The 27,899-nt window shown below is 44.1% G+C and overlaps 1 protein-coding gene across 2 annotated transcripts in view; it reads right to left on the bottom strand.

The window, feature by feature from the left end:
• The window catches only part of LOC121002125 (sarcoplasmic reticulum histidine-rich calcium-binding protein-like), a 54,203-nt gene extending 33,468 nt beyond the window's left edge, over positions 1-20,735 (bottom strand). Inside the window, exons 1-3 of one of the 2 annotated variants that reach the window (XM_040433459.1) lie at positions 20,116-20,735; positions 19,964-20,019; positions 19,699-19,861 (exon numbers count right to left, since the gene is read on the bottom strand). In XM_040433459.1, coding sequence (XP_040289393.1) covers positions 19,699-19,861; positions 19,964-20,019; positions 20,116-20,410 — 514 coding nt within the window. In that variant the 5' untranslated portion in view covers positions 20,411-20,735. Of the gene's footprint in view, positions 1-19,698; positions 19,862-19,963; positions 20,020-20,051 lie in introns of both variants that reach the window. The other variant, XM_040433448.1, reaches the window with a different exon arrangement.
• Positions 20,736-27,899: the final 7,164 nt, after the last annotated feature.

Here is a 27,899-nt window from a genome sequence, read left to right as displayed (position 1 = left end):
GACAGTATTTTGCGTTCAGTATACTGGAACATATACTGAACCATTTATTTCAATGGTTCAGCAAAAAATACTGAAGTGTCTCTGTGTGCATTCCGTTTCAGTATTTCCGTATTTCCGTCCTGTGAAAAGATAGAACATGTCCTATTCTTGTCCGCAAATCACGGTGCTTGGCTCCATTCAAGTCAATGGGTCCGCAAAAAAAAACGGAACACATATGGAAATGCATCCGTATGTCTTTCGTATCCGTTCCGTTTTTGCTGAACCATCTATTGAAAATGTTATGCCCAGCCCAATTTTTTCTATGTAATTACTGTATACTGTATATGGCATACGGAAAAACGGAAAGGAAACGAAAGCACAATGGAAACAAAAAACGGAACACTGAAAAAGCCATACTGTCGTGTGCATGAGCCCTAAGGCAGCATGACCTCTTCAAGTATTCTGATGTATTTAAACTGATCCATGATTCCTGGTATGCGATAAATAGGCCCAACACTGTAGTTTGAGAAACATCCCCATATCATGATGCTTGCGGCACCATGCTTTACTGTCTTCACAGTGTACTGTGGCTTGAATTCAGTGTTTGGGGGTCATCTGACAAACTGTCTCCGGCCACTAGACCCAAAAAGAACAATCTTACTTTCTTCAGTCCACAAAATGTCTCTTTAGGCCAGTCAATGTGCTCTTTGGCAAATTGTAACCTCTTCAGCACATGTCTTTTTTTCAACAGTGGGACTTTGCGAGGGCTTCTTGCAGATAGCTTGGCTTCACATAGGCATCTTCTAATTGTAACAGTTCTCACAGGTAATGTTAGACCTTCTTTGATCTTCCTGGAGCTGATGGTTGGCAGAGTCCTTGCCATTTTGGCTATTCTTCTATGTATTCGAATAGTAGTTTTTCTCTTTCTTCCACGTCTTTCAGGTTTTGGTTGCCATTTTAAAGCATTTGCGATCATTTTAGCTGAGCAGCCTATCATTTTCTGCACTTCTTTATATGTTTTCCTCTCTCCAATCAACTTTTTAATCAAGGTACACTGTTCTTCTGAACAATGTCTGGAACAACCTATTTTCCTCAGAATTTCAGAGAGAAATGCACTGTAACCAGCAAGTACAACATTTGCTGCCTTCCTTCCTTAAATAAGGGCAATTATTGCCACCTGTTTTTCAAAGAATGAATGACCTCACTCATTGAACTCCACACTGCTATTATTTTGAACATGCCCCTTTCAATTAGTGATTCAATTACTCTACTACACCTGCTAGTAAATTATTTGCCATGTAGAAATATTATTTCTACCAAAAACAGTGATTTATCAGGTTAGTGATGTCTGACTGCTATTATTTTGAACACAACTGTATTAACCAGCGGTCATGCTATTTGCTGTTTGTCAAGGACCCTAAGGATATATTTAGACTTGGCAGGTTTGTTGCAGAATTTTTGGCAACTGTCCCATGGATCTGAATAGTGTTTACCACCTAAACAACCCTATTCAGATTAGTGGAACTGATTTTCAGGGGCTGACATTTCTGGAACAAATCAGCTGTGTCGGAAGGTTCACCTTTAGGCTACATGCACACGAACGTTGTTTGTTTCCGTGTCTGTTCCGTTTTTTTTGCGGATCGGATGCAGACCTATTCATTTCAATGGGTCCGCAAAACACAGTGTGCTGTCCGCATCAGTATGTCCGTTCCGTAGCCGCGCGGAAAAAATAGAACATGTCCTATTCTTTTCCGTTTTAGGCATTGTTACAATGGATCCGCAAAAAAATATAAAACGGATGCGGACCGCAAAACACATACGGTGGTGTGCATGTAGCCTTAATCTTTTGTCATTGAGACATGGCAGAAAATGTCATTGGTGTGAGGCTCTGGCCTGTGAACCCCTCTCCAACCAATGATCTCTAGAACAAGAGGACTGTGTGCAGACCCGCTTTACCGAATAAGAGATTTTCAACTATCCAAACATTTCCATGTCAGAGGCAGCATGCTTTAGTGTGGTGTCATGGCCTCTCTGTTTTATGTTCTTAAATATGTCAAATGGAAAATTCAATGACTGCCATGTAATGGTTCATTTTTTCTGTAGCGTTGTCTCAGGGAAAATGTCTCATTTAAGATGCAGTTCTCCAGCAATAGCAGCTGAGGGCTCAGTGGTGGCCTCCAGTAATCATCTTATTGCTGGGGCTCCTGCCCTCCATAAAGGTGACACTGAGCATGCTGAAATCATTAGACGCTCATGGTAACCACTGTCTTCTATGATCCTTAATATTAGCCTACATAAGCAGACGTCCGTTTTATTTTGTCTTTTATACTGTGTATAACGTTATGCTTCTACTGGTTTTCAACAATTGGCCATTTCCCTTAGGGCTCGTTCACACGGATCCGCAATACACGGGCACCGTTCCGTGGCCATTCAGCATCACAGAGGCGGACCCATTCATTTCAATGGGTCCGCAAATCTGGAGATGCGGAACGGTGTGGAACGGAAGAACGGAACACTATGGAAGCCCTACGGAGTGCTTTCTGGGGTTCCGTTCCGTGCTTCCGCACCTCAAAAAGATAGAACATGCTCTATCTTTTTGCGAAACGGAAGGGTCGCGGACCCATTCAAGTGAATGGGTCTGCGATCCCCATGCGCCTGCCCCATGGACGGTGCCAATTTGCGGTCCACAGCAGGGGCACGGGCTTCACATGTTCGTGTGAACGAGTCCTTAGGCCTCATGCACACGACCGTTGTTTTGGTCCGCATCCGAGCCGCAGTATTTGCGGATTGGATGCGGACCCATTCACTTCAATGGGGCCACAAAAGATGCGGACAGCACTCCGTGTGCTTTCCGCATCCGTTGCTCCGTTCTGTGGACCGCAAAAAAAAAAAAAAAATCACCTCTTCTATTCTTGTCTGTTTTGCGGACAAGAATAGGCTTTTATATTAATGGCTGTCCGCGCCGTTCCGCAAATTGTGGAACGCACACGGACGCCACTCGTGTTTTGCAGATCCGCAATTTGCGGACCGCAAAACACACAACAGTCGTATGCATGAGGCCTTAGAAAAAGGAGTGTTCTTTTCCACAAATGTTAGATGCGAAACCTGTAATTTATGAATTTATGAATAACTCATGATCATAGTAATGTAGTAAATATTATTTTTCATTATATTGTCCCTGTTTATTACTGGTCCCTTCTCCAGCCTTCCCCATATCATTCATGCTTCCAACCAGCTCTCCTTTACCTAAAAGCACCTGTGTTGCAGCGCCTGTGTAATGGTGCACTTCAAAATATTCGTGGAACCCCCTGTGCAACAAACAATCAGCCTCCCATTGAGCTCACGGGCTGGCGGTTTATAGCTGCGACGGCGCCAAGAAGGGACATATCATTCAATGGAGCTAAGCCACGAGCGGGTCAACAACATGCAATGTGAACAACCGCAGCAGAAGCAGTGGTGGTCTCAGTCATGGAGTACGAAGCAGATTTTAACGCTTGTATTTGTGACTCCCATAGGGCCCTACAAAGGCCATAACGGTAACCCACTAGTAAATCTATGTGACACCTTCATGTATGCATATGTGCATGCTGGGAGTTGTAGTTCCACAGCTGCTGGAGTGACAAAGGCTGCTGACTTCTGGTCTATGGAGACCACTAGATGGCAATTATTGTGTTCTCGGCACCATCACTCTGCTATAAACAAACCCATCGGATTCGTAATATCTGAACTGACTATTGTGTTCTGTTGGTCATGCAAACGTAACTTTGCATATTCCTGTAGCTTATTGTCATCATTGTTTGTGACTATTATTATTAAGTAAAACTTGTTATTAAAGGGGTTGTATGGCTTTTCAACTTGCATATGTGTTTATCCACTCATGCCATTCGACGAAGCTGAGGCGAAACGCGCGTCGGGGTCCTTTTTACCTGTCTCGTGCCTATCTTCTCTGCCCTCCATCATGTCTCAAGGTATGATATGACTTTTTATTAAGTCAGCCACGGATGAGTCTTTTGCTTACAGCTCTCATGAGGATCTGGTGTATGGAGCCTTATTTTTACATCTGCTTTACATTCCATAGGGGCATTATATTTTGCTTTTGCTCTTACCTGCACATCTAGATCCAGCATTTTGAGTCTCATCTTGTGGATATATATATAGGTGATGATCACAGTCAGAATTATTTCTTTGGGGCCTGTATATGTCATAACCCCCCTCTTTCTCTCTGTGAATCACCATATTATACACTGCTCAAAAAAATAAAGGGAACACAAAAATAACACATCCTAGATCTGAATTAATAAAATATTTTTCTGAAATACTTTGTTCTTTACATAGTTGAATGTGCTGACAACAAAATCACACAAAAATAAAAAACTGGAAATCAAATTTTTTAACCCATGGAGGTCTGGATTTGGAGTCACACTCAAAATTAAAGTGGAAAAACACACTACAGGCTGATCCAACTTTGATGTAATGTCCTTAAAACAAGTCAACATGAGGCTCAGTAGTGTGTGTGGCCTCCACGTGCCTGTATGACCTCCCTACAACGCCTGTGCATGCTCCTGATGAGGTGGCGGACGGTCTCCTGAGGGATCTCCTCCCAGACCTGGACTAAAGCATCCGCCAACTCCTGGACAGTCTGTGGTGCAACATGACGTTGGTGGATAGAGCGAGACGTGATGTCCCAGATGTGCTCAATTGGATTCAGGTCTGGGGAACGGGCGGGCCAGTCCATAGCATCAATGCCTTCGTCTTGCAGGAACTGCTGACACACTCCAGCCACATGAGGTTTAGCATTCTCTTGCATTAGGAGGAACCCAGGGCCAACAGCACCAACATATGGTCTCACAAGGGGTCTGAGGATCTCATCTCGGTACCTAATGGCAGTCAGGCTACCTCTGGCAAGCACATGGAGGGCTGTGCGGCCCTCCAAAGAAATGCCACCCCACACCATTACTGACCCAATGCCAAACCGGTCATGCTGGAGGATGTTGCAGGCAGCAGAATGTTCTCCACGGCGTCTCCAGACTCTGTCACATCTGTCACATGTGCTCAGTGTGAAGCATCTGTGAAGAGCACAGGGCGCCAGTGGCGAATTTGCCAATCTTAGTGTTCTCTGGCATATGCCAAACGTCCTGCACAGTGTTGGGCTGTAAGCACAACCCCCACCTGTGGACGTCGGGCCCTCATATCACCCTCATGGAGTCTGTTTCTGACCGTTTGAGCAGACACATGCACATTTGTGGCCTGCTGGAGGTCATTTTGCAGGGCTCTGGCAGTGCTCCTCCTGTTCCTTCTTGCACAAAGGCGGAGGTAGCGGTCCTGCTGCTGGGTTGTTGCCCTCCTACGGCCTCCTCCATGTCTCCTGATGTACTGGTCTGTCTCCTGGTAGCGCCTCCATGCTCTGGACACTACGCTGACAGACACAGCAAACCTTCTTGCCACAGCTCGCATTGATGTGCCATCCTGGATAAGCTGCACTACCTGAGCCACTTGTGTGGGTTGTAGACTCCGTCTCATGCTACCACTAGAGTGAAAGCACCGCCAGCATTCAAAAGTGACCAAAACATCAGCCAGGAAGCATAGGAACTGAGAAGTGGTCTGTGGTTACCACCTGCAGAACCACTCCTTTATTGGGGGTGTCTTGCTAATTGCCTATAATTTCCACCTGTTGTCTATCCCATTTGCACAACAGCATGTGAAATTGATTGTCACTCAGTGTTGCTTCCTAAGTGGACAGTTTGATTTCACAGAAGTGTGATTGACTTGGAGTTACATTGTGTTGTTTAAGTGTTCCCTTTATTTTTTTGAGCAGTGTATATTCTATATACACTTGACATGTGTTCCATTTTTTGGTGGGCAATAGAATTATCGGCCGAGGGACTGCGGCATCCAGGGGTTTTCTGCTGACCTCTCCAAACCTTTCTTCTTGTTACTTCTATTATTCTCAGAATCATGTATTGTCTATTTTGATGTAATAAAATAATTTATATTTTACATCGGGCATTCAATTGTTGTTTGTTGGACAACATTTTAGGTTTCTATGTCCTATTATTGCCTGCAAATTACGTTCCGTGGCTCCATTCAAGTCAATGGTTCCGCAAATAAAAAGGAATGCATACGGAATGCATCCGTATGTCTTCCGTATCCGTTCCGTTTTTGCGGAACCATCTATTGAAAATTTTATGCCTAGCCCAATTTTTTTTATGTACTTATTATTTAAACATTATTGTATGCTTCCGTTTCCGTTTGCGATCTGCAAAAAACGGATCACAAACGGAAACCAAATGGAAAAACGGAACAGCAAAATGGAACGGAAATGGAAACACTACTGAAACAAAAAAAAGGAAAAACGGATCAGTTTAAAATGGACCGCAAAACCATAAGGTCGTGTTCAGGAGGCCTAATAATGAACTTGGCACAAGTGTTATGTAGTTTAGCCACTGTCAGTGAAAGTGCGCTAGGGGGTTGCCTGGTGTGGAGACTTTTTTGCAACTTTTTAAAAAGTCACACATCATAAATGAGACATAAAAGTGTTCTAATCTGTAATCCTGACCTACTTTTCACTCCACTTTTGAAAGTGGAGAAGCTGGAGGACACCCGACCATATCGGGAGAGTGTACAGGGACTGGAGGTCACCCTTCCCCCTCCCCAGGTCCCCTATCCTCGTTTTGTATTGCCCTACGTATTGGTCAAGGTTTTGGTGCCTGGGGGGTTAAGGGTTGCATCCTGCAGTGCAGGAAGGGGTGTGCTGCATATGGGCCCCTTTATAAGACCCTGTGTCTCCTTCTGTCTTTCTCTTTGGCAGAAACGCTGTGTCCCTCCCTCCCTGATATATAGGCACGAAGGTTAATTATCAGTTTGTGTTTTTTTATGGTTCGGAAGGTTTTGCGGGTTATGGGCTGATGTCTTGTGTTTAAGGGAGACATCCTATTAAGTCACAGCTGGCGACAGGTAAAGAGGAAAAGGATGCTGAGCAAGTAAACTGGCGTAACTGCCCGCTGGGAGTCCAGCGGCCGGCAGATCGCACGGGCTCAGTTATGTTTTATGGCATTAAAGAATTAGCTGTGGCCGACTACCACCCAACAATGGCAATAAAAGTTATGAACACAGCTTGGTTGTCAGTGTAGTTTGTGGCGGGTTAACATGGTGGGGCCAGAAGTGTTAGGCCCCTTTCACACGGGCGTTGCGGGAAAAGGTGCGGGTGCGTTGCGGGAACATCCGCGCGAGTGCAAAACATTGTAATGCGTTTTGCACTCGTGTGAGAAAAATCGGCATGTTTGGTACCCAAACCTGAACTTCTTCACAGAAGTTCGGGTTTGTGTTAGGTGCGGGGTAGATTGTATTATTTTCCCTTATAGTACAATAGGGCTGGAGGGATTATAATCCACTTGCTCGCGCAGCCGGCATCTCTTCTGTCTTCTTTTTTGCTGTGTGCAGGAACAGGGCCTGTGGTGACATCACTCCGGTCATCACATGGTCCATCACATGATCCATCACCATGGTAAAAGATCATGTGACGGACCATGTGATGACCGGAGTGACGTCACCACAGATCCTTTTCCTGCACACAGCAAAAAAGAAGACAGAAGAGATGCCGGCTGCGCGAGCAAGTGGATTAAGGTGAGTTTAATTATTTTTTATTTTTTTTAACCCCTCCAGCGCTATTGTACTTTGCATTCTGTATTCAGAATGCTATTATTTTCCCTTATAACCATGTTATAAGGGAAAATAATAATTATCGGGTCTCCACCCGATCGTCTCCTAGCAACCGTGTGTGAAAATCGCACCGCATCCGCACTTGCTTGCGGATGCTTGCGATTTTCATGCAACCCTATTCATTTCTATGGGGCCAGCGTTATGTGAAAAACGCACAAAGAGGAGCATGCTGCGATTTTCACGCAACGCACAAGTGATGCGTGAAAATCACCGCTCATGTGAACAGCCCCATAGAAATTAATGGGTCCGGATTCAGTGCGGATGCAATGCATTCAACTCACGCATCGCATCCGCGCGGAATACTCGCCCGTGTGAAAGGGACCTAAGGGGTTACCCCTTCCCCTCCTCCTTTCCTAAAAGTGACTATCAACAGTCTCATCAGATGTTGCAAAATTTCACCAAAAGCTGCAAAAATGCACAAAATGTTGCTCACTTGTGACATTTTTACACTACAAAACTGGCGCAGAAGATTTTATAAATTAAAGCTACACTCCTGGTTTCAGAACCATTGTAGTCTGAGGCTCTATTCACATAGCCGAGAATAATGAACATAAAAAATAGGACATGTGCAATTTTGTCAGTTTTCACGGCCCAACAGCCCCCATACTATTGAAGGGGGTCAGTTTTAATGTCCGTTTTTCAGAAAGGCATACAAAAGGCAGTTTTAACTGCTGTTTTTCCCACTGTCCTGTGAATGTAGCCTTAGTTTTTTGGTCATTTTTGGGCTTGTTAAAACATCATGAAATTCATGTTTGTTTGTTTTTTTTTCCATGGGGTGAATTTTTTTGTCATGTGAGTGTTACTTGTGTTTTTTTTCAGACTTTTTTCCTATTAAAAAATTCAATAGGAAAAACTTGAAAAATGCTGCAGCATGCGTTAGAAATGAATGGGGTCGCAGCACGACTCTCATGTTTGCTGCTACCGTGACCCCAAAATCACAAAAAATTCAACCCTGCTGTATTTTTTGTGATTCTGAGATATTGCGACCCCATTTATTTCTATGGCTGCAGATATACACAGAGATCCTTGGTCAGGTGACACCTGTCGCGCCCAAGATCATTGTTCGTCCCCAGCCTAAGGCCTCCTGCCCACGACCGTAGGTGTCCCGTTGCCGTATTGCGGACCGCATTTGCAGATCCGCAAAACACAGGCATCGTTCCGTGTACATTCCGCATCACGGATGCGGACCCATTCACTTCGATGGGCCTGCAAATCCGGAGATGCGGAACGGAAGCACGGTAAGGAACCCTACAGAAGCACTACGGAGTGCTTCAGTGGGGTTTCGTCCCGTACTTCCGTTCCGCAAAAAGATAGAACATGTCCTATCTTTTTGCGGAAGGGGCCGTATCGCGGACCCATTAAAGTGAATGGGTCCGCGATCCGCTGCGGCTGCCCCACGGACGGCGTTCGTGCATTGCGGCCCGCATTTTGCGGGCCACAGCACGACCACGGGGCACACACGTTTGTGTACAGGAGGCCTAAATAAAAGGAAATTTGTCAGGATTGGGGCATTGTGAGTAATTTTATCATTTTCTATTGTTCAACATGGAACATCTGGCCACAGAGGATTTTCTTCCAAACTTCCAAAAAATAAATGCTGATTAAAAACATTGCACAAACAGTGCCAAATCTGTCAAGGATTGCACCTTGTTATAAATTAGGCACTCACACCAGCAGCGCAGGGGCTATGAAAAATCACTGTGAAAAGCAGTTTTTTGATAAATGACTCCCAATATCGTAAAGTGGTTTTCCTACTTTATTTTAGTAATGACTTATCCTATAGGTCATCAGTATCTGGTTTTAGAAGGCTATTGCCTCCTCACCGCTTACCTTCTCACAACAGCTGTGCTTGGCATCTCAGCTCAGCCCCATTCGCATAAGGGCTCATTCAGACAACCGTATATTGGTTTCCGCATCCGTTCCGCAACGGAGGAGGACCCATTCATTTCAAGAAGATAGAACATGTCGTATTCTTGTCCGTTTTTGCGGACAAGCATAGGCATTTTTATAATAGGGCAGGCTGTTCGGTTCCGCAAAATGCAGAGCTCACATGCCTGGTATCTATGTTTTGTGGATCCGCAATTTGAGGACCACAAAACAGATGCAGTCATCTGAATGAGCCATAAAGGGCATCTGTCAGCAGTTTTCTACCTATGAAACTGGCTGACCAGTTACAGGTGCGCTTGGCAGCTGAAGACATCTGTGTTGGTCCCATATCCATATCTGCTGATAGAAGCCCTTTAAATGGGACTCAACTGCGCGTAGGCCACATGACTGATGAACGTGACTGTCATTGCTCAATACCCCTTAGGAAGCCAGATTACTGGTAAAACATGTCAGGGGGCAGTGTTATGCTATTTTAATAGCGACCATTTGCTGCTGTAGTGTGTGCTTACTGCTTATCGGCTCTATAGCGTTGCCGTTGTACACTGCCCTGTATATACAGTACTTTATTATCGGCTCTATAGCGTTGCCGTTGTACACTGCCCTGTATATACAGTACTTTATTATCGGCTCTATAGCGTTGCCGTTGTACACTGCCCTGTATATACTGTACTTTATTATCGGCTCCATAGCGTTGCCGTTGTACACTGCCCTGTATATACTGTACTTTATTATCAGCTCTATAGCGTTGCCGTTGTACACTGCCCTGTATATACAGTACTTTATTATCGGCTCTATAGCGTTGCCGTTATACACTGCCCTGTATATACAGTACTTTATTATCGGCTCTATAGCGTTGCCGTTATACACTGCCCTGTATATACAGTACTTTATTATCGGCTCCATAGCGTTGCCGTTGTACACTGCCCTGTATATACAGTACTTTATTATCGGCTCTATAGCGTTGCCGTTGTACACTGCCCTGTATATACAGTACTTTATTATCGGCTCTATAGCGTTGCCGTTGTACACTGCCCTGTATATACTGTACTTTATTATCGGCTCCATAGCGTTGCCGTTGTACACTGCCCTGTATATACTGTACTTTATTATCGGCTCTATAGCGTTGCCGTTGTACACTGCCCTGTATATACTGTACTTTATTATCGGCTCTATAGCGTTGCCGTTGTACACTGCCCTGTATATACAGTACTTTATTATCGGCTCTATAGCGTTGCCGTTATACACTGCCCTGTATATACAGTACTTTATTATCGGCTCCATAGCGTTGCCGTTGTACACTGCCCTGTATATACAGTACTTTATTATCGGCTCTATAGCGTTGCCGTTGTACACTGCCCTGTATATACTGTACTTTATTATCGGCTCCATAGCGTTGCCGTTGTACACTGCCCTGTATATACTGTACTTTATTATCGGCTCTATAGCGTTGCCGTTGTACACTGCCCTGTATATACAGTACTTTATTATCGGCTCTATAGCGTTGCCGTTGTACACTGCCCTGTATATACAGTACTTTATTATCGGCTCCATAGCGTTGCCGTTGTACACTGCCCTGTATATACTGTACTTTATTATCGGCTCTATAGCGTTGCCGTTGTACACTGCCCTGTATATACTGTACTTTATTATCGGCTCCATAGCGTTGCCGTTGTACACTGCCCTGTATATACAGTACTTTATTATCGGCTCTATAGCGTTGCCGTTGTACACTGCCCTGTATATACTGTACTTTATTATCGGCTCTATAGCGTTGCCGTTATACACTGCCCTGTATATACTGTACTTTATTATCGGCTCCATAGCGTTGCCGTTGTACACTGCCCTGTATATACTGTACTTTAGTAGTGACCGCAGCCATTGGTCGGGGTTTGAACCATTTTTTTTTATTTTAGGCAATGCCTCAATAAATGTGAAGTTTTGTCTAGCACAATCACATAAGGATGAGAGGGAAGAATGGGTAATTAGTCGCTGTAGTTAGTAGCTCTTATGTGGTCAAAAAGTTCTGTGCAGGGCCCTTGCAATTAGGGTGTGACCACACGGCAGAATTGTGACGCACCCTCACTAAAAGTTGACTTCAGCGCCCCCGTACGGAACTCAGCTGGCTCTTGTTACAGGCTTAAAGGGCTTCTGTCACCCCACTAAACAGTTTTTTGTTTTTTTTGTTACTTTTAATCCCTATACTGCGATTTATGCATACATACTGTAATTAATCATTTTGGTTCAGCAGATTCTGTTAAAAACGTACTTTTAAAATATGCAAATTACCTTGCAACCAGCAAGTAGGGCGTCTACTTGCTGGTAGCAGCCGCATCCTCCTATCCTAAAGACGCCCCCTCTGCATTGTGATTGACAGGGCCAGCGGACGCGATCTCTCTCTGCTGGCCCTGTTTGCATTCAAAATATGGCGCCTGCGCCGTACCTGTCTTCAGTCGGCGCAGGCGCACTGAGAGGCGGCCGCTCGCTCGGCCGCTCCATCCTCAATGCGCCTGCGCCGATGACGTCACATCTACACCTGGCGCAGGCGCATTGAGAAGGGGGACGCTCGCTCGGCGCTCTTCCTCAATGCGCCTGCGCTGGGTGTAGATGTGACGTCATCGGCACAGGCGCATTGAGGATGGAGCGGCTGAGCGAGCGTCCGCCTCTCAGTGCGCCTGCGCCGACTGAAGACAGGTACGGCGCAGGCGCCATATTTTGAATGCAAACAGGGCCAGCAGAGAAAGATCCCGTCCGCTGGCCCTGTCAATCAACATGAGGAGGGGGCGCGCGTCTTTAGGATAGGAGGATGCGGCTGCTACCAGCAAGTAGCCGCCCTACTTGCTGGTTGCAAGGTAATTTGCATATTTTAAAAGTAAGTTTTTAACAGAATCTGCTGAACCAAAATGATTAATTACAGTATGTATGCATAAATCACAGTATAGGGATTAAAAGTAACCAAAAAAAACCAAAACTGTTTAGTGGGGAGACAGAAGCCCTTTAAGCACATGACTGTATCCGTTTTGTGGTCCGCAATTTGGGTGCATGCCACAATTTTTTTTTCAAACTCCTGTACAAATATCATATGCTTGTCCATAAAACGAGACAAGACTTGGAATAGGACATGTTCTATCTTTTTTGCAGGGCCACATCTGATCCATAAAAAATGTGGATCGGATGCGGACTGAGCATACGTTCGTTTGCATGAGCCCTAAACGGCATCTGTCAGCAGATCTGACTGCACCTATGGAACTATCTCTGACAGCCCCATAGAACTGAATGGAGTGGAGCAGGACCCGTCTTCACATAATCGGCTGGTCTCCAGCAATCAGACCCCGCCAAACAGACACTTAGGCCTCTTTCACACAACCGTTTTTTTTTTTCGGTTTACGGGCCGTTTTTTTTGCGTTCCGTATACGGAACCATTCATTTCAATGGTTCCGCAAAGAAAAATGAATGTACTCCGTATGCATTCCGTTTCCGTATTTCCTTTTTTCCGTTGAAAAAAAGAACATGTCCTATTATTGCCCGCAAATCACGTTCCGTGGCTCCATTCAAGTCAATGGGTCCGCAAAAAAAACGGAACACATACGGAAATGCATCTGTATGTTTTCGTATCCGTTTAGTTTTTGCGGAACCATCTATTGAAAATGTTATGCCCAGCCCAATTTTTTCTATGTAATTACTGTATACTGTATATGCCATACGGAAAAACGAAACGGAAACACAACGGAAACAAAAAATGGAACAACAGATCCGTGAAAAACAGACCGCAAAACACTGCAAAAGCCATATGGTCGTGTGAAAGAGGCCTTAGGAGTAGATTTAATACTGGTGTAAAGTAGAACTGGCTTAGTTGCCCATAGCAACTAATCAGATTCCACCTTTCATTTTTTACAGCCAGTGATGGCAAGTTCGCAGTGAAGGCCCCCGGCGGCTGTTCTCGAAACTGCCTGCTCCCGGTGACCGCATGTGTTTCAGAGCGGCTCTCGGCGCAGGCACAGGTAAGAACTTACCTGTACATCGCCAGGCTTGGGAATAAAGATGGCAGATCGCATGTGTTCGTCGGCAAACACTGCGAACTGGCCATCACTATTTACAGCTCCTTTGGAAACTGAAAGGTGGAATCTGATTGGTTGCTTTGGGCAACTAAGCCAGTTTTCCTTTACAGCAGTTTGATAAATTTCCCCCTTATTCCTCATCCTGTGGATAAGGCTCCATTCACACGACCGTAAAATGGGTCCGCATCGTTCCGCAATTTTGCGGAACGGGTGCAGACCCATTCATTCTCTATGGGGACGGAATGGATGCGGACAGCACACAGTGTGCTGTCTGCATCCGCATTTGCGGTGCGCGTCCCCGATTTTGGGTCCGCAGCTCCGCAAAAAGATAGAGCATGTCCTATTCTTGTCCCCAGCTTGCGGACAAGAATAGGCATTTCAATGGGGCTGCCGAGCTGGTGTGTTGCGGACCCGCAATTTGCGGACCGTAAAACACATACGGTCGTGTGAATGGAGCCTAAAGGATAGGTTGTCTAGGGCTACATGTGATGTACATTTTTTTAACGGCCATCACATGTCTGTTTTAAGACCAATGGTAGTCTAGGGAGTTATTCACAAGGCAATTTTTTTTGTGAAAAATGGACGTAAAAAAATTAGAACATTTTCTATTATGTCCGTTTTTCACTGACAGACTGCCCCCATACAATTGAATGGGTCCATTTTTAACGTCCGTTTCTCAGAAAGGCATCAGTGAAATAAAAGTCTGTTAAAAATGTCAGTTGTGTGCATGTAGCCTTAATAGGACAACACCTTTTAGGCCTTGTTCACATTTTCGTGTCAAAAAAAGTGTACGTGAAGATGTACGTAAAGGATCCGTGGTTGGTCCGTTTTTACCATCCGAGTGTCATCCGTAATTCACTGACGTTGCTTAGCTAAAAATTAATTTCCAAAGAATCTCCTATTAGTCTTTAGTGAAAAACGGACACAACACGGATGTGTGTCAGTGATTTGAATAGGCGTGCTTGGTCCGCATCATGGATTGAAGTAGTGAATCTCCCCGTGATTTTTTTGCTGACCCATGGTCAGTAAAAAAATACTGAAATGTGAACAGACACATTCAAATCAATAGGTATGTGTGCTGTCTGCAGAAAATGCGGACAGCACACGTCAGTGAAAAACGGAAATGTGAACGAGGCCTTAGGCTACACAGCGACACTGGCTGCGTAACAGCTGTGGCGGCCCGGATCGCTAAGTTGCGGTGATCACATAGAAATTAATGGGATCTGCATTTGCAAGAAATCCAACACGGCTGCATTTCTTGCGACTGTTGCGGGATCCCATTCATTTCTACGGGATCACAGCAACTCAGCGATCCGGGCCGCCACAGCTGTTACGCTATCAGTGTCGCCATGTTCCCCTAGCCTTAAGGTGGAGGCATTACTTTTTCTTATGAGACCTTTAGCAGCTAAGGCTACTTTCACACTATCGTTATTCTTTTCCGGCATAGAGTTCCATCCTAGGGGCTCAATACCGGAAAAGAACTGATCAGTTTTATCCTAATGCATTCTGAATGGAGAGCAATCCGTTCAGGATGCATCAGGATGTCTTCAGTTCAGTCTTTTTGCCTTTTCCGGACAGAGATAATACCGCAGCATGCTGCAGTTTTATCTCCGTCCAAAATTCCGGAACTGCCTGCCGGAATCCTCTGCCGCAAGTGTGAAAGTACCCTAACATGGTAGATTTAGAATTTCAGGGATATCTCTTTAATTTCTTCTGACTAAACTGTGCTCGAGGGATATGATACCATTAGAGATATTTGACAGCTATAACAATCAAGTTATCATTTACTATTGATTACACAGGAAATAACAGAGACTGAGAGTTGTAGTACCCCAGACGATAGGAAGAGAAGATTAAACCAGTCACAGAGACAAAGCAGTCCTCCAGGCTTCATAGGTTGTTTAGTGAAAGCATTTATTAAGTAGTGAGTGAGATCTGCTGGAGCAGCTGCTCGGGGCTGCGACCACATTCCCACTTTATAATAAGCACGCGAAACACAAGCTGCGCCAGTATTAACCTCTTCTCTGTCATCGAGCACACTGCATTCTTGTTACGGTGCTGGAAATTAGAGAGCAGGGTTGAAATGGTTAATCTGGGCCAATCTACAAGCTGCCCTTTTCAGCTCTCGGTTACAAAGTTAAGGGGGTTTTCCGAGAGTTTATAACTGATGACCTATCCTCTGGATAGGTCACCAGTAATTGATCAGTGGGGGTCTGACACTCGAGACCCCCACCGGTCAGCCGTTTGAGAAGGCAGCGGCGCTTCTGTGAGCTCCCCGGCCTTCTCTCTGCTTTTCCTAGGCCATTGACGACATGTTAATTGGTCGTGTGGCCTAGGAGCAGCTCAGCCCCATTCAAGTGAATGGGGCTTAGCTGCAATACCAAGCACAGCCACTATACAACGTACAGCGCTGTGCTTGGTAAACACGGAGCAGCTGATCGGCGGGGGTCCCGGGTGTCAGACCCCCCCACAATCAGATGCTGATGACCTATCCAGTCTTGGAAAACCCTTTTAACCTCTTCCCTGCTAAAGCCACAAGACTTTGTTTTACAATTTAAAGCCAAACATTGAGATGGACAAGCAGCCCATTTGAATGGAGCAGAGCTTCAATACCAGACATGGCCCGTGGAGAAGAGTAAGGCTGTTCCTGGAAATCGTAACCCCTTTTTAGATTAAGGCTACTTTCACACTCGCGTTTGGTGCGGATCTGTTCAGATAATACAATCGCCTGCATCCGTCATAAACGGATCCATCTTTAACATAGCCAAGACGGATCCGTCTTGAACACCATTGAAAGTCAATGGAGGACGGATCCGTTTTCTATTGTGCCAGATTGTGTCAGTGAAAAAGGATCCGTCCCCATTGACTTGCATTGTGTGCCAGGACTGATCCGTTTCATCATGGAGACTGAACGGAGGCAAACTGATGCATTGTGAGTGGATCTCACAAACGGAAACCAAAACGCCAGTGTGAAAGTAGCCTAAGGGGGAATCCCACATTTTTTAGGTAAGGTAATAGTCCTTTTTTTTTTTGGAACATTTACTAAAGTCGTCGAGGTTGATTTATAAAAGCAAGTGCAATGGAGAAGTGGAGTTGTTACTCATAGCTGCTATAGGTAGGTAACTACTTTCCCTTTGCACCAGTTGTCATGAGTTTTCCCATCATCCCTTTAAAAAAAGAGGTTCTGCAGGATTTGAAAAACACGACTGCGTTCTTCAAGAAACAGTGCCACACACGTGCACAGGTTGTGTATGGTATTGCAACTCATTCACTGCAATGAAAATGAGCTGCAATACCAGGGGGGAAAAAAACCGCTGATAGATATGCTACTGTTTCTGGAACAAAGAAGCCATGTTTTTCTGATCCTGGGCAGATTTAATGTTCTTACATTTATAGTGGAATCTCAATATCCATTTCATACCATTATACATGATTGAATTCACATTCAAATATGACCTTTATAAGAAGATTAAAAAAAGGTTCCTGGTGGTTACCATTTACAAAGCCATGGCTGGAGGCTGGAGATTCTATGTAGAAGTAGTGGGATCTAATGAAAAGCTCACATCTATGGTGTCCATTAGGGATGCAGAGATTGGATAGGTTGGACTGGAAATTGTAGATCCCATTGTTCCCCTTGGAGATAAGAGGCATCGCATGCCGCTTATCCCTCCCTTACCATAGAAGAGATTCTTATTCAGGTTGATCAGACAAATATGGTATTTCTATGGTAATAGTGAGATGAGTGACTTTAGATGCCGCTTATCAGTTTATGTGATGACTTGTCTATAGCATGTCTGTACCTGTATACAGAAGAGAAAGGTGATGCTAAATTGCTCCTTTCATTTTATGAAGGTACGATTTGCATAACGTATACCAGGGAGACCCAGCTGTTCCCCAATAGGGAGGAGCCCTTGGGGGGTCTTCACACGCTGCAGATTTTGTTGCTGAATTATTTTTGCAACTGGAAATCAGTACCATTCGCCTAAATGGGGCTTGCAGAAATCCATGTGCTTGCTGCCTCATTGAAATGAATGGAACTGATTTTCAGTCACAGAAATTTCTGCAGCAAAATCTGCCGAATGTGACGGCATCCTTAAAGTATAGAGGAACAGTGGAAAGGAGATCTCATTCAGTTAAAGGTACAGAACAGTGCACTGAACCTCTGTCATTTGTACATATATCAATCCATACCAAGACTTAGCTGTCACACTTTTGAAAGGGCTCTCTGGGAATGAGTAGTGCCTCATACACACGAGCGTTCAGTTTTTTTGCGGTCCACAAACCGCGGATCCGCAAAAAAACGGAAGCTGCTCGTGTTCCTTCCGCAATTTGTGGAACGGAACAGGCGGCCCATTGTAGAAATGCCTATTCTTGTCTGCAAAACGGACAAGAATAGGATATGTTATATTTTTTTTGCGGGGCTACGGAACGGAGCAACGGATGCGGACAGCACACGGAGTGCTGTCCGCATCTTTTGCGCCCCCCATTGAAGTTAATGGGTCCGCATCCGAGCCGCAAAAACAGCAGCTCGGATGCGGACCAAAACAACGGTCGTGTGCATGAGGCCTTTTACATTTACAGCTATCGGTACAGGGAGGCGGTGTTATCAGTGACTGACACACTTATACAGCTGTCCATCACTGAAAACACCTCCCCCTGTACCGATTCTGCTGACAGAAGGTAGAAAAAGCAGAGATATAAATGTATAAATTACAGGTTTTACTGAATCTTTTCCCGCAAAAATATATATCAATCTACTCAGCTCCTCCTGCTCTATACCATGGTGCTGTCAGATTGCCTTGCATTTTTTGGTGACAGGTCCTCTTTAAATCCTTCCCAGAGAACCCTTTTAAGGACATAGCATGACGATGTGCTTGACAATGCCACTCTGATACAGAGAAGCTATGTCATTGTTTCATGTCTCATTAAAGGGGTTTTCCAGCTAATAAAATGTCAACCAGAAAGTCAGACTGATGTCATTCAGGTAGTTGGACTGACTCCACCGATCTTGAGAAGGAGAAGGTCCCATCCTTAGCAGAGAGGTGAGGGTTCTCATAGGTCTCTGTTCATTTCATGGAGGAGTGATTGCGCATGTCCAGCCATGTGACCATATGGAAATTGGGATCCCCTTCTCAAACTTGTGCAGATTGATGGAGTCCAGCCAGAGATGGAACCTGAAGCTTTTGGGTCTCAATGTAAAATCTGTTTGGCACTCTAGCTCTTAAACACCACTTATGGTAGAGGTTTCACATAATGGGCCACTTAGGGTCCAGGGTTTAGGTATAACTAAAACCTCTGCACCCTTATAGTTACGCCCTTTGTTCCAGCTGCTAGCCCCCATCCTTCTCACTGTCTGATTCCCATGTCTTTAGCTGGAATATCTCTTTAAATGAACATAAATATATAATACAAGCAGAACATTTGGGTATAGCCACATTATGCAAAACTGTGCTCAGTATAATATGCTATATTCCACAATACCAGTTATTGCGAAACTACAAAATCCAGCATAGCCCAGTAGTCACAGGTTGTAGACCACCGGCCTAAAAGCGAGACAACCTTTTCTATGTTGTCATCATCATTATGAGTCGGAGGAGAGAGAGGGAACTTAAAGTAATTTTATTTCAGTGGATGTAATGCTTTATCTGACATCCTTTTCACTGCTTTGTTCCATAAAGGCTTAGAATAAACAATTAGCTCATTAGTAATTTGTAAGCCGCCATTTGTAGTGTCCCAAAGTGAGCTGGTCCTCCAGTAGAACTTCGGTCCAGTCCATACCAATGTCCCAGTGATTTTGCCATAAATAAAGCAACGAAGACATAGCAAACAGCGGCATAAGCTCAAAGCTCAATTATTTTTTTTGAATCTTGTTCATGCCGGCAGCCATAGGTTAAGTAAAGCCAGTGAGCTAATGCTGCTAGCTGACAATGGACATTTTACATACAGATGTTTTCATGTAGAAAAATATTGATGATACATTTCCAATAGAGTGAATAATTAAACTTGAGATGATCCCTATTTATTTTCAAAATCTATGAAACACGTTAGTCTTAGTTACCTTCATCATCATCTTCATCATCGTCATCAGCCTTCTCTTTTTTTTGCTTGTCATCATCATCGTCGTCATCATCATCATCGTCATCATCATCGTCGTCATTATCATCGTCGTCATCATCCTCTTCATGCTTTTTAACTATTTGATCGTCGTCGTCATCATCATCTTCATCATCGTCGTCATCATCATCGTCATCATCATCTTCATCATCGTCATCATCATCATCTTTATCATCATCATCTTTGTCGTCTTCGTCGTCATCATCGTCGTCGTCATCATCATCGTCGTCGTCATCATCTTTGTCATCGTCGTCATCATCATCTTTATCGTCATCATCATCTTTATCATCATCTTTGTCGTCGTCATCATCATCGTCATCATCATCGTCATCATCATCATCGTCGTCATCATCATCATCGTCATCATCGTCATCATCATCTTTATCATCATCTTTATCGTCGTCGTCATCATCTTTATCATCATCATCATCTTTATCGTCGTCGTCATCATCATCGTCTTTATTGTCTCCATCATCATCATCGTCATCATCATCGTCGTCATCATTATCTACATGAGCGTTGTCATTATCATCATCGGCATCATTATCTTTTGCTGCACCTTGGGCCTGCCCTTGAACTCCAGGTAGTAAATTCACATGGAAGGAGCAAATAGCTGTGACTAGAAGGCACAGCAGCCACACTTTCTGTGAGGCCATCTCAGTGTAAAGCAGAAGTCAACTTCTAAAGTCTGCTACCAGCAGAGTTGCAGTGTCCTTCTTTTCAGCACGCAATGGTGACAGCCAGATGAAGACAATTTCTAGTAGGTTAAATCAGTTCAGTCCTAAGAAACAGTTCTCATTACTCAATAATCCAGTAAAAGGAAGATCTTGGGTAGGAGACAAGAAGACGTCAGCAGACAACGGTAAACTGAAGAAGAAAAAGCCTTGAGAAAAAGCGTCCAGTGCTTAGGACAAGCATGATTGATAGCAACAAATGCACATTGGGAACCTTCTTACTCTCAACCAATAGGTGCAGCTCTACAGTGCCGCTAATATAGAAAGAGATGATGGCACATATCCCTTCATGACCATATTTGTGATCCACTCTGTGCAAAAGGTCACTGAAGGCAGCGCTGAGACATGTCACTAGTGTGTCTGACATGCCTCAGTTGTGTGGCTATACTTAGGACTTATCAGGCGTTACTAATGCCGTTCATTGTGACAAGTACCTTGTTTCTGTTGTCTCTGTACCAAAGCAAAGTTTTGGCATTAACTCGACATATACATATACCTGCCAATGAGGGTATGTGTGTGGAAAAAGAGGGCGGCTTTTACGGATTTTGCACTACAGTCTATCTATCTAATCCATCTCTCTGTCTGAGGCTACTACTTATCAGGCAGGGGCAGACTGGCCATAGACACTACAGGGAAATTTCCCGGCGGTGGTATTTTGTGCTGCACTACAGTATTTCAGGCCCTGCCGACTTGTATTGTTCCAGTCTACTTGTGTTGCCCCCCCTTCTGTTGGTTTGGACCTACCTACAACATGGGGACACTTTTATCTTGCAGTCCGCCCATGCTATCATGGTAGGAGGGATGGGGATCAATACCATATACACACACAATGATTTTTTTTCTGTGGCGTTTTTGGTCACACATTTTTGACATACATTTTGTTCACTTACAGAAGTCTACATGAAAATATCTGAAAAAATGCAATATTAACAGCATAGACACAATAAACACCCTAAAATAAAATGCTTAATTCATCATTTCATATTGACTTGACACTTAATATCTGACCACAATGTTTTATTGCTGAAAAAAAAAGTCGGCAGAGTATGCCCTTAAAGGGTTTCTACCATCAGAATTACTGTTATGTAGCTGACTGACAGTAGCGATGCGCCAATGTCCGCACTACATAACAGTATGTTTTTTACATTTCTCCCTGCAGCCGTTCTACTAAAATACACACTTTTACCATATGCTAATGAGCCTCTAGGTGCTATGTGGGCGTAGATTCAGCACCTAGAGGCTCGAAAAACTAACCATGTATCCTTCTAATGTCCTCCGTTCTGCCCGCCCCGCTCCTCTTGATTGATGTCCATGTTCCATGCATGGTTGAGGAAATCCCGCGCCTGCGCCGTTCACTTCTGTATTCGGCGCAGTGAGTGAATGATGCGCTCCTGGTTCCGGATTCCTCACTGTGCCTGCGCCGACTACATCACAGTGAGGAAGCCGGCACCAGGAGCGCGGCCTTCACTCACTGCGCCTGCGCCGAATACAGAAGTGAACGGCGCAGGTGCGGGATTTCCTCAACCATGCATGGAACTTGGACATCAATCAAGAGGAGCGGGGTGGGCAGAACGGAGGACCTGGGCGGGATACATGGTTCGTTTTTCGAGCCTCTAGGTGCTGAATCTACGCCCACATAGCACCTAGAGGCTCATTAGCATATTGTAAAAGTGTGTATTTTAGCAGAACGGCTGCAGGGAGAAATGTAAAAAACATACTGTTATATAGTGCGGACATTGGCGTATCGCTACTGTCAGTCAGCTACATAACAGTAATTCTGACGGTAGAAACCCTTTAACTTATGACTAGACACACACCTCCTCATAAATTAAGTCAGTCCGTGTACCTAGAATGAAATGGGGTGTTTTTTTCCCTCCCCGCCTCAGGTTGCACTGTTGGTTTTTTACAGGTTTAAAGGGGTTGTCTCATCATAGACAATGGGGGCATATCGCTAGGATATGCCCCCATTGTCTTATAGGTGCGGTTCCTACCGCTGGGATCCGCACCTATATAGAGAACGGAGCCCCGCAAGGTGGTGGCTGGAGGAATCTGGTTCAGCCACCACCAAGCCGGCTCCCCATAGAAGTGAATGGGAGCGTACCACGCATGCGCGGTCCCCGCCTCCATTCATTTATATGGGGCCGACAGAAATAGCTGAGCCAGTGCTCGGCTATTTTCGCCGGCCCCATAGAAAATAAATAGAGGGAGGCTGCACATGCGCATTGCGCCCTCCTTTATTTGCGGGGCTCCGTTCTCGATATAGGTGCGGGTCCCAGCAGTGGGACCCACACCTATTAGACAATGGGGGCATATCCTAGCGATATGCCCCCATTGTCCATGATGAGGCAACCCCTTTAGGTGTGATATACCTTATATTTGCCTAAGTTTGCTTCATACTGTCGTTGCTGACCTGATGCTGGTATTGATTTGTGTGCCTGGGGGGCTGCGTATCATGGCAAACCCCTTGTGTGTCTTATTTTAAATGGTTTCATATTGTTTGTTTTATGATATTTAATAAAGGTATAATCATTTATATATATTGGATTTTAAAGTGCTCACTTTTATTGCCTACCATCTGCTCTTTTGGTGTTTCAGGATTATTAATAGGTATGGCAGGGTAGCACCCATTTGTTGGTTTTTATAATTGGTGGGTTGTGCACCCGCTTTATGTCTTTATTATCCTAGAATGAAATTTGGAGTAGATTTCAATTGTGATTTATACCAATAAACTGGCCGATCGCCTCACCCACACCATGCCCTTACACGTCCCTGCCACTCCCCCGTTTTAGAAAGTGAAAATGGCGGTGTAACAATGTCACTTGCATCTGAATTTAGGCACAATGATGTTTAAAAAGTCGCAAACCTGCAGTTTACAACTTTTTTTTAAACCAGTTTCTGGTATACAGGGGCATCATAAACAACCCCCTTTTTGTGAAACCACCTTAAAAGCTGCTTCCGATTTTTTTTTATTAGACTGAGCTGATAAATTTCATAGCACACAATTACTGGTTAATTATTTGAGATTTAAAGAAGTGTCTATTATTGCAGCACAGCTCCACTGATGCGAAGGGGCAGAGCAGCAATATCACACATGACCTGTGGACAGGGGTGGTGCTATATAAACAGCGATGTTTGCTAATCCTGGACAACCTGTTTAAGGTGTGGTGCTATATGATGAGCAATTTAAGAGCTATTCTATAATTTTTTTATATTTAAATGTAAATTTATAAAAAATGACAAATCTGATCAACTCCAAAAACATACACAGGATACCGTATATACTCGAGTATAAGACGAGTTTTTTGGCACATATTTTTGTGCTCAAAAAGCCCCCTCGTCTTATACTCGAGTCTAGGTCTTAGCTCCGGTAATAGCAGCCAGTGCGGGGGGCGGCGCTCACTCACTGACGTCACGCGCCTGCGCCGCCTAGTGGGAGCAGGCGCGTGACGTCAGTGAGTGAGCGCCGCTCCCCGCACTGCCTGCTATTACCGGAGCAAAGACAAAGTAAGATATCCAAAGTTAAAGGTTACTGATTAGTTTAAATATACTGCTGTGAGCGTCGGGGAGGGGGATCTGTGGATGGCACTGTAGGGGGATCCCCCTACAGTGCCATCCACAGATCCCCCCTCCCCTAAACAGTGCCATCATGGCACTGTTTAGGGGAGGGGGGATCTGTGGATGGCACTGTTTAGGGGGATCTGTGGATGGCACTGTTTAGGGGGGATCTGTGGATGGCACTGTTTAGGGGGAGATCTGTGGATGGCACTGTTTAGAGGGGGAAATCTGTGGATGGCTCCCTGTATTTAATGCAGAGTGTGTGTGTATATAATGCACACACTCTGCATTAAATACAGGGAGTCACCCTCTTGCAGATGTGTGTATATAATGTAGAGTGTGTGCATTATATACACATACACTCTGCATTATAGCTGCATTTCCCACCCTAGTCTTATACTCGAGTCAATAATTTTTCCCATTTTTTGGGGGTAAAATTAGAGGCCTCGGCTTATACTCGGGTCGGCTTATACTCGAGTATATACGGTAAGTCATAAGTGTCAGATCGGTGTGAGAGAGAGAGAGGCCAAGCAAGTTATAAGAACTTCTAAAGCGCAGGCAGAAGAAAAACTAGCTCAGTCTATGAAAAAAGGGGATAAGACATTCTTCAGATATATAAATGAAAAAAGAAAATTAAAACAAGGAATAACTAAATTAAAAACAAAGGACGGAAGGTATGTAGAAGAGAATAAAGGGCTAGCCGACTGCCTTAATGAATACTTCTGTTCAGTTTTTACAAAAGAAAAAGGAGAAGGACCTCCACTAGAAAGAATGACTAATAAATCGTTTGATGCATGTATCTTTACAGAGGAAGATGTTCTAAGTTTGCTGTCTAAGGTGAAGACAAATAAATCACAGGGGCCTGATGAGATACACCCAAAATTATTAAAAGAGCTTAGTGGTGAGCTGGCAAAACCGTTAACAGATTTATTTAACCAATCATTAGTAACAGGAGTAGTCCCGGAAGATTGGAAATTGGCAAATGTCGTGCCCATTCACAAGAAAGGTAGTAGGGAGGAATCGAGCAACTATAGACCAGTGAGTCTGACATCAATAGTAGGCAAATTAATGGAAACCCTATTAAAGGATAGGATTGTGGAACATCTAAAATCCCATGGATTGCAAGATGAAAAACAACATGGGTTTACTTCAGGGAGATCATGTCAAACAAATCTTATAGATTTTTTTGACTGGGTGAATAAAATAATAGACGGTGGAGGTGCAGTAGACATCGCATATCTAGATTTTAGTAAGGCTTTTGACACTGTCCCACATAGAAGACTTATCAATAAACTGCAGTCATTGAGCATGGACTCCCATATTGTTGAGTGGATTAGGCAGTGGCTGAGTGACAGACAACAGAGGGTTGTAGTCAATGGAGAACATTCAAAACAAGGTCATGTTACCAGTGGGGTTCCACAGGGATCTGTACTGGGACCGATTTTGTTTAATATCTTCATAAGTGATATTGCAAAAGGCCTCGATGGTAAGGTTTGTCTTTTTGCTGATGACACAAAGATATGTAACAGGGTTGATGTTCCTGGAGGGAAACGCCAAATGGAAAAGGATTTAGGAAAACTAGAAGAATGGTCAGAACTCTGGAAACTGAAATTTAATGTGGATAAGTGCAAGATAATGCACCTGGGGCGTAAAAACCCAAGGGCAGAATATAGAATATTTGACACAGTCCTGACCTCAGTATCTGAGGAAAGGGATTTAGGAGTAATTATTTCAGAAGACTTAAAGGTAGGAAGACAATGTAATAGAGCAGCACGAAATGCCAGCAGAATGCTTGGATGTATAGGGAGAGGTATAAGCAGTAGAAAGAGTGAAGTGCTTATGCCGCTGTACAGAACACTGGTGAGACCTCACTTGAAGTATTGTGCGCAGTACTGGAGGCCATATCTCCAGAAGGATATTGATACTTTGGAGAGAGTTCAGAGAAGAGCTACTAAACTAGTACATGGATTGCAGGATAAAACTTACCAGGAAAGGTTAAAGGACCTTAATATGTATAGCTTGGAAGAAAGAAGAGACAGAGGGGATATGATAGAAACTTTTAAATACATAAAGGGAATCAACTCGGTAAAGGAGGAGAGCATATTTAAAAGAAGAAAAACTACCACAAGAGGACCCAGTTTTAAATTAGAGGGGCAAAGGTTTAAAAGTAATATAAGGAAGTATTACTTTACTGAGAGAGTAGTGGATGCATGGAATAGCCTTCCTGCAGAAGTGGTAGCTGCAAATACAGTGAAGGGGTTTAAGCATGCATGGGATAGGCATAAGGCTATCCTTCATATAAGATAGGGCCAGAGACTATTCATAGGATTCAGATATATTGGGCAGACTAGATGGGCCAAATGGTTCTTATCTGCCGACACATTCTATGTTTTTATGTTTCTATGTGTACATTAAAAATAAGATCGTCCCCCGGGGCCTACGCAATCCAATTACGCCTGCGGCACGGTTGAGGCCCCTGACTTTATCAAAAAGTGGGAGAAAGAATCAGTTGAGTCTTCCCTTAGATTGATGAAATTGCTGTTAGAAGAAGAGAGGAATGTTCTGTCCTCAGCTGAATGTAAGCTAAAGGAGAACATTGAAGCAGCAAAAAAGTTAAATACACACTCTGATTTTGCGAAGAAGGAATCCCTCCTACAGTCTTCAATTGAAAAATATACTGCATAGCTTAAAGAAAAAAAGCATATTCTGTTCAATAGAGAGACCAAAGATTTTAGAGAGGGCAAGGTATTTGACTATAGTGTCAAGCACTCAGATGCGCTAGAACTTGATACTGATATTTCGTCATCGGAGTGTGAGGCTGAACTTGAGGCATCAGTTAGGGGAAAAGCACCTCAATTCTACAGGAGGCCAGTAGGTGGTAGGGGCAGAGGTAAAGGACGAAGAGGTCGGGGTGGTAATAGTGGTGGCAGGGGGGAGTTTTTAAGACAATACCCCCCAGTTCCTCAGTACCTACTCAGAAACTAAAATTAGATTTAGACCACACACTAGCCAAACCTCACAGTTTCTCTTCCACCAACACAGAAGAGTTGCAGGTCATTAATTTATCATCTCGCCCCCTTACCACCATGGAGATTCAAGTGCTTCGTAAGGGACTTTCCTTTGTGCCCATTCGGAAATGTAATCTGTTCGGATGGGTCAAAGATCTGCACTTGTTTGCACGCAAGTTAAAACGGCGTAAATTCTTTGCCACTCATGATCGCCAGAAATGTGAAGAATTAGGCCCCTTTCACACGGGCGAGTATTCCGCGGTGGATGCGATGCGTGAGTTGAACGCATTGCACCCGCACTGAATCCCGACCCATTCATTTCTATGGGGTTTAAGCATGCATGGGATAGGCATAAGGCTATCCTTCATATAAGATAGGGCCAGGGGCTATCCATAGTACTCAGTATATTGGGCAGACTAGATGGGCCAAATGGTTCTTATCTGCCGACACATTCTATGTTTCTATGATCATCAGGGATCCTGTTCCCCCATGTAAATAGAATTGGGAATTAGCAAGCTCACTGCTGCCCCATTCATTTCTATGGCACTATGAAGAGATGCTGAATATAGTGCTCGGCTATCCCGTCAGAGATTAATGAAGTAGTAGTGTACATACAGTCCTGATCAAAAGTTTAAGACCACTTGAAAAATGGCAAAAAATCATATTTAGCATGGCTGGATCTTAACAAGGTTCCAAGTAGAGCTTCAACATGCAACAAGAAGAAATGGGAGTGAGACAAAACATTTTTTGAGCATTCAATTTAATGAAAACAACGAATAAAGTGAAACAGGCTGTTTTTCAGCTGATCAAAAGTTTAGGACCACACCTCCAAAAAAAAACTAAACCCC

This window comes from Bufo bufo, chromosome 1, assembly GCF_905171765.1.
Source record: "Bufo bufo chromosome 1, aBufBuf1.1, whole genome shotgun sequence".
NCBI lineage: Eukaryota > Metazoa > Chordata > Amphibia > Anura > Bufonidae > Bufo > Bufo bufo.
Note: the sequence above shows the minus strand (reverse complement) of the source record. Positions and strands in the feature narration are given on the sequence as shown.